The following is a 13,803-nucleotide window of genomic DNA, read 5'->3' on the forward strand; positions in this document are numbered from 1 at the left end:
TGACATTTTCAACTTTAAAGAGTTGAAGTTCATCGCCAAATATAAATAATCCACCAATTACTGAGAAAGGTATAAATAAACCATTTTTGACATGTCATCTTTGCAGAAGAATAACAATGATTTTTTTAACCCCCAGAACTACTTGTCCTTTTAGATATATTTATCATTTTGAAAGACGTGCCTATTTCAGATCCTATCCGAAACAACCTTCTTGAGTCAATGAAAATCATATGAAAACCAAGTCTAACTGAGGTATGAGTAAGTGTGAGTCTAACTGTAATAAATTCACCAAAATTCTTAATCATATTAGCAAAAATATTTAGTAGCATAATCAATTTGTGGTTTGACTAGTCTATGTATTTTTGTGAACTAGAGATGATCAAGTGCTAGTTTCAGCTTTACCAGACACTCACATTGCATCGCAGCTTATTCTGTACAGTACATAGGAGTGACCAGCCATGGATAGAAGAAAAGCAATAGGAAGTTGACTGATAGCCTTTTTTTCCCCTTTCAATTAGGTCCAGTGTTTGGTATTTACCTAACATTGATGTGTGACAAAAAATAAAAAAAGAAGCAAAAACAGAGGACACTTGAAAGGGAACAAGTACTTTTTCAAAGAACTTCAGAAAATAAGTTTAACAGAGCAGAAACGTCTTCGATATGTTAGGATTTATTGATCCAGTCCATTAGATTGCATTTGTCTGTATTTAGAAGCTGAACTTCCACCCACAGTCTCAATCTTTCTGCTGGCTCTAACAGCTTTTGTTCCTGTTTTTAGCTCCGTCCATCTTCCCATCAACTCTGACCAGCTTCTCTGTCCGTCCAGGACAAAAAGCCCTCCCACAGCTTCCTGCTGCTACCACCATGTGGATGACGTGTTCCTGGCTATAGAGATAAGCTGCAAGCTAGGTCTTCTTGTGAATTTCTTTTTTAAACCAGTCACTCTCTTCTTGTCACTCTTACATTAAGTCAGTAGTTATGATAATAACAGTTGCTCTGTCACCAGACTCAACCTTTACTGTGGGCCTCCTGGTTGATTGCCAAGCCTGTAGGTTCATGGGTAGGTTTAATGGTAACATTCATTCTGTCTAAGATAATACATTCAGAAGTGCTGACTGAGATGCTCAGAGCTTGGAATATTATTTCCTAACACTGTTTTGTAACTTTTCCACAACGTTAATCTTGCCGTTTTCTTTGTTCATCATGATGCTGCTTGTTCCCTACTAGTCACTTTAGATGACTCTTTAAATCGACTGGTTGCATTGCTTTTTTTATTTTATTTTTTTACTTATTCGTTTTAATTCCCAGGTTTCCACTTTCTGTTGGTTCAGCACATAAAATCCCAGTAAAACACATTGGAAAATTTTGGATTTTGCAAACCACTGTAAGAGTTATTCTGTCTGGAGGTTTTCTTTCAAACAATGAAAACAAGAATGAGATCATTTAAAATCCATTTGCAGAAGCTAGTTCCTTGTTTCACTTAGTGTCTGGCAATCCCCCTGCAGTCAGTCTGAACCTGAAACCTAATTAAAACTAAACACGCAAGTTCATACAGCAGAGCTTAATAAAAAGTGCAAACTAATTTGCACTCATTAATATTCTCCACATCTTCTGTCACTACTAATCCTTCATAATTAAATTACTACCAACACACTTTTGCACTTTTTTTTTATTTTCTTGCATACTAAGGATTGTTATTCATAAACTGTCGAAGGCAGTGACAACACTGTGTCCAGTATGAGCATTCAGACACATCCAACCGCTCACAACAACCGAGATCCACAACACTTTTCAATCAGTGATCCTGATTTATTTGTGCAATAGCTACACTCTTTAATGCACTTAAGATTACAGCCAGCCGGTTCACTCATAAAAAAAAAAAGACATTCAGCATCTAAACTTTTCTTTCATTCTGAATGATAAAAAAAAAACATAAATATGCCATCACATGCTGCATGAGAGTACTTATACAGTTAAGACATCACCAAAATATGCTGTTTTTACATTTCCGTGTAGATGGGGGAATGAAATATGATAGTTGGCAGCTTAACTAGTTTTTATTTTTTCTTCTTTTAATTATCAAACAATGTGTTTGTTTTTTTTAAACAATCAGGTGCTGTATATAAACGGAAAATAGCTCGTAGCTCAAGGCACTGAGGAGGTCCCATGTTATGGGAAACTGATATATTTTCTTTTGACATTTCCTGAAAACCTAATGCATTTCAACTTTTAAAACAACACACCTGGTTGCATGAGGAAAATAAATGTCATATGTAACACTGTGGGGTAAGGCTCTTGGCAAAGAGGGAGCTACGACAGCAGCGTAGCTAACCGAAGCTCTGCGGCTTGCTAAGGCAATGCTATTGAAAGATTTGAGACACAGACGGTACTGGCAGCCAAAAACTTTGGTGTGAACACAAACACATAAAAGAAAAATGTCCAGCATTTGTAAATACTATACAAAAAAAAAAAAAAAAGGAGCAACTGAAAACAAGACCGATAAACTGGTTTGCCATTTTAAGTCCCTTTTCTAAGGCCACTTGAATAAATAGTAGTGTTTCATAAAATGTAACCCAGTTATTGCTTCAGACAGTCTGATGATCAAGGATGCTGTGTCAGTGATGTATATTTTAGTTGTTTTTTGTTTTTTTTGTTCGTTTTGTTCTATTTGAGCAATACAAGCATCCCGTTTGCCTCGCAGCAAAGTTCTCACAGAACAACCATCTGAACGAGCTGGTTTGAGGCTGGGTTGGTAACCTCAAGGTACTCGCACCTCAGAGAGAAGTGGTAAACAATGGGCCTAGTCTGAGAGAAGAACACAGTAACAGTCAGAAATGTGTGGCTGATCCCCAGGATCGTCCTCCGGAGCGAAGCAGTTCTCTTGTGGATGACAGTTTCGATTTGCAGCTCGTTCTGGGAGCGATGCTCTTGGAAAACATTTGTCTGCGTTTTCTCTGCCTCATTGCAACGGGTTATCAAACACGGAGTCTGGCAGGATGGAAATCTTCAGCTTCTTCTCTGGCCAGCTGTATTCCTTAGGTAATTTTGACTGAACAAAAGGAAAAGGACACAAGAGGTGAGGCAGCTAAGCAAACCGAAAGTAAAAGATAAAGCACAAGGGTATTTTATTTTTATTTTTATGTTACCTCATCACGAGAGCCGAGCTCGTGTAAATCCCCCAGCATCTGCTCAACAAATTCTTCAGTCAGCAATATCTATGGGGGCAAAGGACAAACACCAATTAAATGCTTTGAGTGTAAACAAATCGCACCAAAACAACTCAGCCCGTCTTTGTGCGTACCTGAAGCCAGGGCCCATGCGCCGCGTACGGATGCTCTTCAGTGGCAAAAGCTCCTTCGACTCCAGTGGAGACAAACGTGATGGCCGTGTCTCCGTTGATGCTTTTATACGTGAAGTGTCTCCCGTGGAGTAACCTGCCCCTGCACACGATCAAATACAACGCAGCATGAATCCTTTAGTTCATCCGATTACGCACAGCTTCATCTGACCCAGACAAGTAGCAGGGCGTTTCTGCAAGTTCTGCAGCATAATCATTATTTTCAAGATTAAAGAAATAAGTGAAATACAACTTCTTCATTATTTTCCTCTCTCCCTCTGACTGCAGTATTTGTACATGCAGACTGCTGAATGTTAACTGTTGGCAGCTTTTAGTGATCACTATTTTATTCTGTTTTCAAGTCAAATCTCATGAAAGAAATATTATGGAAGTGAAAAACAATTATTTTGCTTTTACTTCCTAAACTATTTATAGTGAGACAACATCAAAAGCAGAAATTTAAGACCATACCACGCATGGCAAATGTTGATGCGTTTATTACTAAAATTGAGATAATTCATTTTTTGGGGCTAGAGTAGCGAATTGAAACCATTTCCAGTGGTAAAAAGCTCTACCAAGCTTCCATTTGACCTGAGTTTGAACCTGAACGTAGGGCGAACGCATCACTGGAAGTGTGCGACGAGAAGCTGAAGATCAGAGAGGTGGAAAGATGAGAGCAGCACCGGGTCGGCAGTCTGTTTACCGGCTGCATTTCAGGAGAGCTCTACCTTGTGTGTTCAGCTGCTCCAGCTGAGCAGACGGCCACAAAGCTGAAGGGAACAGCTGCTTTGACTCAGACTGGTTAATAGAAACACGTCGTAGTAAAGAGTCAAGATATCACATCGTTTCACAGAGAAACTATTCTTTTTTTTTTAAATTTAATTTTTAAGTGGAGCTACATAGCAGTTATCATCGCAATGTCAATACTGGAACTGCAAAAAGCCTGCTTTGTCGCATTAGTGGTCAGGCTAATAAACTGTAATTTGAGGTTTATAAGCCTTTACTGTTATCGTATGTGGATTTTTACCGTTGAGTTTCAAAGGGACGGACTGCTGCATGATGAAGAGGACGAGATCAAAAGTGAATTTGCCTTTAGACGAAATTGACATTGAGAGTGAAAGAGAGGCTGAGGAAGTGTGTGTGAGGCTGTTCAAATGTGACTGAAGTAGACGAAATAGTGTGCAGGAGGAAGATGAAGACGGCGATCGATTGCTTTTATTTTTTAAGCAGCTGTGCTACAGGTACTGTTTGGAAAAAGTATTCATGGTACACATTTCATTAAAAGTAAAAAAATATATATATTATAATAACAATTTCCAGTTGTGAGCTGAGAACGTTGCTCTGCCACATAGTAGCATCATAAAGGAAAACAATGGCCTGATGTATGTTTTTGTAAACCACCATCCCAAAACTATTTTCAAGTGGCATTAAGATGATGTGACCTTAGATGATCTAAGGGATATTATGTAATCTGCTGGGAACTTCTCATGCCAGTAAAGCTGGAAGCCATCAGGACCGTCCGCATCAGTTTTTATCCACATGTAAACGTCTCATATTTGGGTGCTCTGTAGGGCGAGGGTGCCTCAAGCATTTTGGAAATGTGGCCTTTTAAGACATTTTTTTTGTTCTTTTGAGGTCTGCGCCCTTCTCTCTCAGATGCCGTCTTGTGTTTATTGGCCTGCAGTAGGCAGGGAGCCACATTGTTTTGGCTCAACCAGTTTTTGCTCCTGAAGCCACAGGATCTTTTCAAACATTTAAAATGACTGCCTGACTGGACTCAAACACTCCAGAGAAGTCACCCTGTGAGAGCTGCCACAATCCTGCCATGTTCAAAGACAGAAAGCCGTTTTTACTTTTAGCCAGGATGCCCGACCTAAAATGACAGAAACTGATCGATTTTGATTGTTTAAGCCGTTGTCATAAAATGTTGATCAGCTGAAGCTCCTAAGATTAAGATTAAAACCTAAAGTCACAAACTTTTTCAGCAGGAATTGTTTATGAATTGTTAGTAGCATATTTACTAGAAGGTGCTTAAACAAATATTTTGAGGTCATCTGCACTGCAGATTACATTTAAAAGCTGTAGATCAGGGGATTGTCTGTTAGGGTTGTTTTTCCTTTGTTTACCTTTGCTGTGGCTCATCACACACGCTGTAGTTTCTGAACGTTCAATAAACGACAAAACTTGGACTAATTACCTCGTTCGTTTGTGAGCATACGTCACAACAAACATCAAATAGGACAAATATATTTCATTAAGTTTTAACAAATTACGTGAAATTAAATTAATTATATCCCGACTTCAGAAGATTTGCCTTTAGCTTTTCTGGGCTCTTTGGTTAGTTTCTCATATTGAGGTGATCAAACCAAAGTTCAGATCTACCATGACTGACTGACACCTCCTGGCCTCAGGTCTGCAACCAGCTTCTGACTGAGAAACCAGTAACCTGCTCCCAGTGTCAGAATCTCACTGAGGAAGAAACTGCGTTAGGTTTTCTGTCACTTTATTATTTCTGCTATAACTGATGCATATTCGCATATAAAATAAGTCAATAGAGTTTAATTTGTAATTTTTATGTCTTTGTGTCATGAGGTAGATCTCAGGCAGCTGGTGAGAGAAAAAGTAGATCTTGCTCTCAAAAAGTTTGGGCACCCCTGCTGTAGATAAACACAAAGTCAGTAACGCGCTTTGAAGCTTCCAATTAAAAGGCTCAACTAAAGGGAAATTTCACAGCTTTTAAGGAGTCTGGACAGAGTTCAATTCCCTCTAGTTGCAATTCTTAAAGTGTATAATCAGTTTTCAACAATCCTGTCCAAATGTGAGTTTGTGATTTGTGGGACCTTTATGACAAAAAAAATCCCCCCAAAAACCCAGAGGGATTACCCTTTCCAAAAATAGTGCTGGAAATCTTGTCTCGGCTCACGGATGACATACTAGTTGTGTGTCTATCCAGTGACATAACTTTATCTTAGGAAGTCGTTTTAAAAAGACAGCATTGTTTTTGTCTTGGCACACTTCAAACTGGCTGCTCTCTCTAAAACTAGTCTCTGGTCTCCCTCTAGTATTAACAAAGAGTCCTACACAGAGAAAGGAATAGTTTATGAACACTCTTTCCAATACATCTATAACAATTCGTCAACAAAAAATATATATTTTGATTAAAAAAGGAGAAAACTAGGCAACTATGCACAACTGCACCTTTGCTCAATTGAAATTGATGTTATCTATAATCTCCCCAGAGTGTTTCCTTATTCTGAAATGAACCTTGACCCATTTTTTTCCTACATTTTAAAAATGGTGAATTAAGTGTGTGAGTGGTGTTGTTTCGGCCGTACCGCAGACAGAGGGGCAGCAGAGTGCCGGACTCCTGGTTGAATTTCAGATGGACGCTCTCCAGTTGGCGAGTTCGGACCAACTCATGAGGAACGATGGCTGCTGAGCTTTCACTCTCCAAACTGTCCTTCCGACTTCTAAAAAACAAGATAAATTGTAAGGGGGTGGGGGGTCCCAAAAGTGACAAATTTCCTGATGAAACAGTGGAAAAACTGTAGGGCGGGGCCGGGGGGCGAGGGAAGAGTATAGGAAATGGCAGGGCTTTGTCAGCACAAGGGAATGTAGACAGATTGCCTCACAATTCCTGTCATGGAACCCACTCTGCAGGAGAAACCCAGTTCTAGAGAAAGGAGGAAATGAACAGAGACAAGCCAACGTAATATGCCGGTATCTTGGAAACAATGGTGATATCAGCTCAGATGTCAGCGGGGTTCTGAGTCACTGTGCATGAAGGAGGTCTGTCTCTCTCTCTCTCTCTCTGGGGCCTGTTGAGCTGAGCAGAGCCCATGCAAGTGGGTTGGTGTGTGGGAGGAGAAACTCACTGAGCTCTGTCGTGGTTCTGCTTCTGGCTGCTGATGGGTGGCAAGGCCGCCTTGCTGTTAAACTCCAGTCCTTTTCTCAGGGTCTCTCTGATCTGCTCTGTGTCTGTTGAGTGGAATAAGAAAAGAAAAGCTATGAGCCACTGAAAGCCGCTTCGTGCCTCAGTGTTTTAGATTTGCTCCTCTAGTCTTTAGGAGATGCCGCGCCTTTGTTTGAGAGCCGGCGAGGCTGCGATCCGATGCAGATGGATCGGCTGTCCTCCTCGTCGTCTGGAGGTCGGCTCAGGTCGTCCCACACACACTTGGCACTCACGCCGCTCAGGTTAGAGCCTTCGGTTTCAATACCCTGGTCCACTCTCTCCTGCTTGGATGTGCAACAGACATACGCAAACATTAACACTAGCTTAGGTGAAACTCACACGGGCCAAATATTTTAGAAGTGCATCTCAAGAAATAAAAAAAATATATATATATATCATCAAAAAGTTACGATCGATTTTGTTCAGGAAGCGTAGCTCATTATCTGGGTTCATTTACACACTGATCGATATCGGTGGTTCGTGCCGACTGAAACTGAACGCCGTCCATGTGAACAATTGTAATTATGAATGTGGCAAACTGAAACTGACTGTGCATGTGTGTGATATGTCAGGGAAGTAAAACTGGTTTGCTGATCTCTCATCCTGTAAGATGAGACAACAGCAGAAACATCAACAGCGCATTGCTTAGCCTGTAGCTTAACCGTCCCAGCTCCACGCTCGAGAAGAGCAAGCAGGTTTTACAGCAGCCGACGGGGATGTGAGAGGGGCGTCCCGTCAGCTTGTCAGTTCCCAAACCCACGGAAAAACCCCCCACAAAAAAAGCAGCTCATAAAGGCGCACGCGGGGTCAGTCTGACCTCTCTGAGAGAGTGGGAGGCTTAATTAAAGAGCGTTGTAACTTCTCAGGCATTATTAGAAGCTGCATGGGACCATTCTGAAAACACGTTTGTGTTTGTTTTCATGTTTAGCACAGACTGAAAAACAACTTCTTCTTTTTTTTTTTTTTAGGGAAATTTTACAACTCTGTGCATGTCACTGCTTTTATTCAGAATAAAGTCTGTCTTTGGTACCTTTGGCAGTGAGAGCAGGTGCCAACACCTGACTGGATTAATTCATTTTGTGCCCATATGAACGATTCATTCTGAATATTTAGTCTTGAATAGATTTCAACCCAATCAAGAAATTTTTGCGTACGTAGACACGGCTCAGCAGTTTCACCATGATTACAGAGGTTATAGGATTTTCTGAATTAAACATTTGTTGTTTTTTTTGCAACATTCTGATTTTCTGAAAATGTCTCTTTCAATTAGATGTAACTAGAAATACTAAAGATTAACTGACGTCAATGCGACTTACAGCGTATCGCTCAATGTGAGTTGAACGTTTGACTTTTTGAATTAGATACTGGAAATAAATTAACTTTTTGATGCTATTCTAATTGATGAAGATGCACAAACAATTCCTTAATCTACTCTCAATTAATTTTGCATTCATAATCTTTTAAGAGCAACTGTATGTGTGCAGATTTGAATGAAACCTTACTTGTAGATGTGGATCAATTTCAAAAATGGTTTCCCCTCTCCTCATGTCAGTGATGAGCCAGGGGCCGCCAGCTCTGCAAACCAGACAATCAATATTAACCTCAAGTTAAACTCGAAAGTCATCAAATGACCAAAGTTTGCACTCCCGGCTCACAACACACTCGAAGTGTAAGTGGTATGGATTGCTTTTCAATTGAAAGTTCATTTAACAGGAGCTGATCTGAGCAAAACACTATAATTTAACAAAAGAGAACTCATAACACAATAAATACTTTTTTTTTTTTATACTCAGAACTGTGAATTTGTCCAGCTGTTCGGTCACAGTTTTGCAGAGCCAGATGATTTTTTTATCCATTTCCTCACAAAATGAGTTCACATTGGCACTCACTACATTCAAAGTGTTTCATCACCAATACGGTGCTTCGTTTTGACTCATCAACACCCACGTTACTGAAAGAAGAGCTTCTCTGTCTTTCAACTTTAACCTTTTTTAGTTATGAATCAGAACATTAAATTGGCGTCAGATCATATTTTAACTCATTAGCGACGCCGCAGTTATTTTTGTCGGGGTTGTTACGCTCAAATGATCTACCAGCACGACGCGTCAGATTCATCTGAACAGTTATGAGATAAATTAACACCCACACTCGCTTCACTTCAGCAGCTCAGACTTCTCTAGGTAAATGTTAAAGTTCAGATTAAATATTTAAAGGTCTAATTTATTGATGCAGGAACCTAAAGCTGCAGCACAAAAATGTATGCATACCAAGCACATACCCAGCTGCAATTAGGTTGAATTTATGTTTATAAGGGACTAATTGTTTTTCATTAATTAATAATGTAGCAACAAAGTATTAACCTGAACAGTGCAGCAACTCTGATGTAATGTTTCTCAGGTTCTCTAGAATAAAACCTGCATCCTATATTTTCGTATTCCTCAAACAGCATCTAGTGTAAAATATTTTTGCAGCCCCAAAAACTGCTTAGGGAGAAGTCGGACAAGACTACAAAGAGTTCCAGATTCCCATTAAGTGTGCATGCACGCTTCCCAGATATTCCAATATAATGAGGTCGCATTTAATCTGCAGGAAGCAGGTTCAGTCCTAAAACACCCCGCCCAACAATCCACGGAGACTTAAATATCTACTGCCAAATGTCCTGTAGCAGTTACTTCAAGTCCCCTTTCAACATTATCTCAAGAGCTGAACAGATTACTTTTGCACTTCAATAAGACAGTAACTATTATGCAAACAAAACTCCTTGCTTTCAGCAGCTGCAGTTAATTTGCAATTTCAGCAAAGTATTATTCAAAGATAAAAAATATATATATATCAACATTTGTTTTGATACCAACATCCATAATCCTAAGAGCTGATGGCGCTGTTTTCAAGAATCTGTTTTGATTTAACGTAAACATAAGCAAACTGCATCAAATTCTATAAACCAGACAAAAAGTTATGCAATAAATCAGGATAATGACTGGGATTTTTCCCCCCCTTCAACGGTTTTACTTACACTTTGATTCCACGCATCAGCTCCAGGATGCCCTGTCCATTCCACTGCTGGGACGCCTGCAGCTCTTCCGCGCACACGCCCACAATCTATAGAGAGCGCAGAATTTCATAAAGTGTAGCAGGAACTCATGCAGCATGCAGAATGTTGTTTATCGTTTTCTTCCCCTTTTATTTACTGGACTTGATGCACCTGACTTGAGGTAAAAAAAAAAAAAAAAGCAATTCGAACTGTGCATCTCCACAGAACGGCATGAAAGTCTCGTGTCAAAATAACTTTTTTTTTATGTATTTTTGGGAGCTACAGAGGTTAAATCTGCTGACACTCAACTCTGTCTGGATTCAGGAACCTTGTACTTCTCAAACTAAGTGCTATCTTTTCTTCTGTTGGATAAAAGGAACGGCAGCCAACGTTTGAAAGCACTGAAAGCAATTTGTTCCAATCTCCTAATTAAGTACGACTCCCCAGCCTCTTCTCAAGGCCAACGGTGTATGTATAGCGAAGTTGTTTATTTATGTGAGGTATTGAAACCCACCTGGAGAAAGCTCACGGTACCAAACGGAGTCTGGATGGGGTGCATCTGTGGGTCTTCAGTAAGCAACATGTGCTGAATGCGAGACTCGCTGTTATCCAGTGGACTGTGCCATGACACATGATCCCCGCTACAAAATGTGTTTTCTACAGAAACATTAAAAAAAAGGAAAAAAAAAAACAGAGAACGTATGTTGCATAAAGTGAGAATTGCACTCATCCCTATTCTTAATTCCCTTAAGGTGATAAAGAAAGAGCAACAATAGAAGAAAAGTGTGAGAAAAAAGAACAAAAAGAAGTGAAACCAGGGATGAAACTGGGGTCCAGATGTGGAATGAAATGCATTAAAAATGGATTTCCATCTGACTGAATCCGTCTACTTGGGAGGTAATAAACACCCTGTCTAGAGAGGAAAGAAAACCAAGGGAGAGAAGATGGCCAAGAATCAGCATTGAGTTAACTTAAGGGCCCACCCACAAGCAAATTGACCCCAGCTGGAAAGCAACGCAAAGATCCTTAGATGTCCTCTCTTTCTGCAAGACTTTATCTAACTTCTCTCTGGTCGATAAATTCATTTTTTGGACATTAAGTCAATAATTGAACTGAAGCAGCAAATGGGGGGTGGGAGGGGGTCACAGGCAACAAGACTTCCTGGGAATCTAAGGTGCTGATGACTCTTCCATCCAGGCACATTGAAATATATCAGTCTAAGAACATATTCTGGAAACATGCATATAGAGGCAGTTCTAAAATAAAAATAATCCAGTGAGTCTAATAATGGTTGAGCAAACACAAACAAATTAAAGTCCAGAATATATCGTTGATTACTTTAAAACTGCAGGAACATTTTTCTTTTTTTTTTTTTTCCACTGTACTCTTCATCAGAGCCATTTCGTAAGATTTATGAATCTTACCTGACTGGAAGACGTAGCGAGCCAAGCCTTGCATGAGTTCTGCAGGCCACGTTGGAGGTGCTGTCTCTCCCGCTTCTCTCTTGAGCCTGAAGGTAAGTTCAAACCCAAATCCGCTGGGCCCGTCCGTTCCTGTAAATCTGGGGGGGGGGAAAAGTGGCCTAAGAACAACAGTAACTCCATGTTTGTTTAATCTTAAGTGCAAGGGATTGCTAAAGTCACAATGCATGTCAAAATCAATAAACTCCCATAACAATAGGTGGTTATTATGTAAAGTGTTAACATGTTAACCATTTCTCCCCACACAAAATGCAGTAGTAAAACAAACAAACAAAAAAAAACAACAATTCATAAATTAATAGAAATAAATATGTCAAATGTAGAAAAATAGCACAAAAAAATGAACTTACTCGTGGACCCGATTATCTCCATACAGGTCACTGAGTCCAAAGCTTACATAGTGCCAGTGTTCCTGGACGTCCTGAGCCGCACAGCCCGTGTTCCTGTACATGCTGATATAGTCTAAGGGGTCTGGTCCACCAAGCCTGGAAAAGGAAAACCACTGACCATGTAAAATTTTCTTTTTGTTGTCAGTGAACTGAGCTTCTACCACAGCCGATTTCTTCTTTCTAAACGCTATAAACCACAATATGAAACTATAAGTAGGATTAAATAATTAAATATTGCTTTCATATGTAGTGTTTGAACCAAGTTTATGTCGTTTTGAACTTGTTTTCTAAGGATATTCCTGGATGTTTGTTAGCGTAACTGTAAACGTTAGCATTGTGCGCTAAGCTAACTTAATGATATTTCTTAGCCTTTGACACACAAACTTTTCCTACTATTTGCTAGAATATCTACTTATGAATATAACTCAGACCAGCTACAGCATATCGTGTTACCTACCAATATTTAACAATGGCAGTAACTTGCAGCGGGTTGGCCTGATCGGGGTAAAGTCGCCGACATTCCCCATATATAGCCTGCAGTCCGGGAGGAAACAGCGGCACCAGCCCGTGGGCTTGCGCACCACTGTTAGGCCGTATTTCATCCATACTACGGCCTCGAATAAACCGGGTTGTTCTCTAAAAGTAAAACCAAAGTGTATGGAGTTTGTATCGGTTCTCCCCGATGAACAAAAGTATTCAAAACTACACCATAAAGGTCCCAGAAACAATAGTGCGCCCACTTTGCTAAACTCTTGTTGCTCCTTCCACACAAAAAAGCTCTAACAATTGGTTGGACAAGGATATTACGTCATAATACTGACGGGAAGTTTTAACCAATAAACATGGAGTATAGGATTAGTGGTTGATTATGATTGACTGATTCGTTGTGAGTGGGCGTATCCAGTAGCAGGGTTGGGATGGTGGGTTGGGCATTGAACGTGTAGAAGCTTCTCCTGAAACTGTACGTTGTTATTCGTGGTGGTCGAACTGATGCTTTCATAAAGTATATTAAGCCCTATTTATTAATTGTAAAACAGAAACAACTTCCCTTTTTGGAAGTTCAAATTAAACATTAATTAAACGTGTTAGCAAGGAACACAATATTGCGTTATAATATAATTATAATTAATTAAAAATAATGTATAATCATATTATAGGAAATAAGAAGCAGTCATGTTCAGTAAATTGAAATATTATTTAATATTAACTAACTCAATTCACTAAGTGAAACGCATTAACTATGCATAATGGTGTTTTCAAGCCTTTATTTATTTATTTATTTTTCTACAGTTAATAAAAGTACAGTTTAAGATTAGACCAATAAAAATATATTTTTACAGAAATGTGGCCTTAATGAGAAAGTATAATTTTTGATTACTACTGTAAATATATTCTAACATCGCATAATAGTACTGTAGATACGTATATATAAAATAATTGTCATAACTGACAATATGATGACAATTTAGATGATTAATAGTTCGTGTTATATTAAGAATCTATCAAATTTTGTCAATAAAAAATTAATTATGCTATTTGGCTTTTTTAAGTGATGCATTATTATAACTTTTACATTTTTATATTAATTAAATTATTTATCCAATGTATAT

At 39.2% G+C, this 13,803-nt stretch overlaps 1 protein-coding gene across 2 annotated transcripts; it reads right to left on the reverse strand.

The window, feature by feature from the left end:
- Nucleotides 1-1,788: 1,788 nt before the first annotated feature.
- sufu (suppressor of fused homolog (Drosophila)) lies at nt 1,789-13,258 on the reverse strand. Of its 2 annotated transcripts, none has more exons than XM_007572631.2 (12): nt 12,651-13,258; nt 12,155-12,289; nt 11,748-11,884; nt 10,838-10,980; nt 10,306-10,391; nt 8,792-8,864; nt 7,417-7,570; nt 7,213-7,315; nt 6,673-6,807; nt 3,302-3,440; nt 3,147-3,215; nt 1,789-3,049 (listed from the first exon to the last, which is right to left on the reverse strand). In XM_007572631.2, the coding sequence occupies exons 1-12, from the start codon at nt 12,797-12,799 to the stop codon at nt 2,960-2,962; spliced, it is 1,413 nt and encodes a 470-aa protein (XP_007572693.1). In that variant the 5' UTR covers nt 12,800-13,258; the 3' UTR covers nt 1,789-2,959. The 2 variants fall into 2 exon arrangements, with proteins under 2 accessions (XP_007572693.1, XP_007572692.1); XM_007572630.2 differs by having other exon boundaries at nt 7,417-7,573; nt 12,651-13,257.
- Between the last annotated feature and the right edge of the window lie 545 nt (nt 13,259-13,803).

Source organism: Poecilia formosa, unplaced genomic scaffold (assembly GCF_000485575.1).
Source record: "Poecilia formosa unplaced genomic scaffold, Poecilia_formosa-5.1.2 Scaffold305, whole genome shotgun sequence".
In the NCBI taxonomy this organism is placed as follows: Eukaryota; Metazoa; Chordata; class Actinopteri; order Cyprinodontiformes; family Poeciliidae; genus Poecilia; species Poecilia formosa.

Excerpts from the sequence above, each read along its gene's own strand:
- sufu (XM_007572630.2), bottom strand. The coding sequence starts at position 12,799 with ATGGATGAAATACGGCCTAACAGTGGTGCGCAAGCCCACGGGCTGGTG. Across the intron at positions 7,316-7,416 it reads TCGCCGGCTCTCAAACAAAG|ACACAGAGCAGATCAGAGAG; the intron begins GCGCGGCATCTC and ends TCCACTCAACAG. Across the intron at positions 3,441-6,672 it reads CTGCTGCCCCTCTGTCTGCG|GGGCAGGTTACTCCACGGGA; the intron begins GTACGGCCGAAA and ends GATCGTGTGCAG.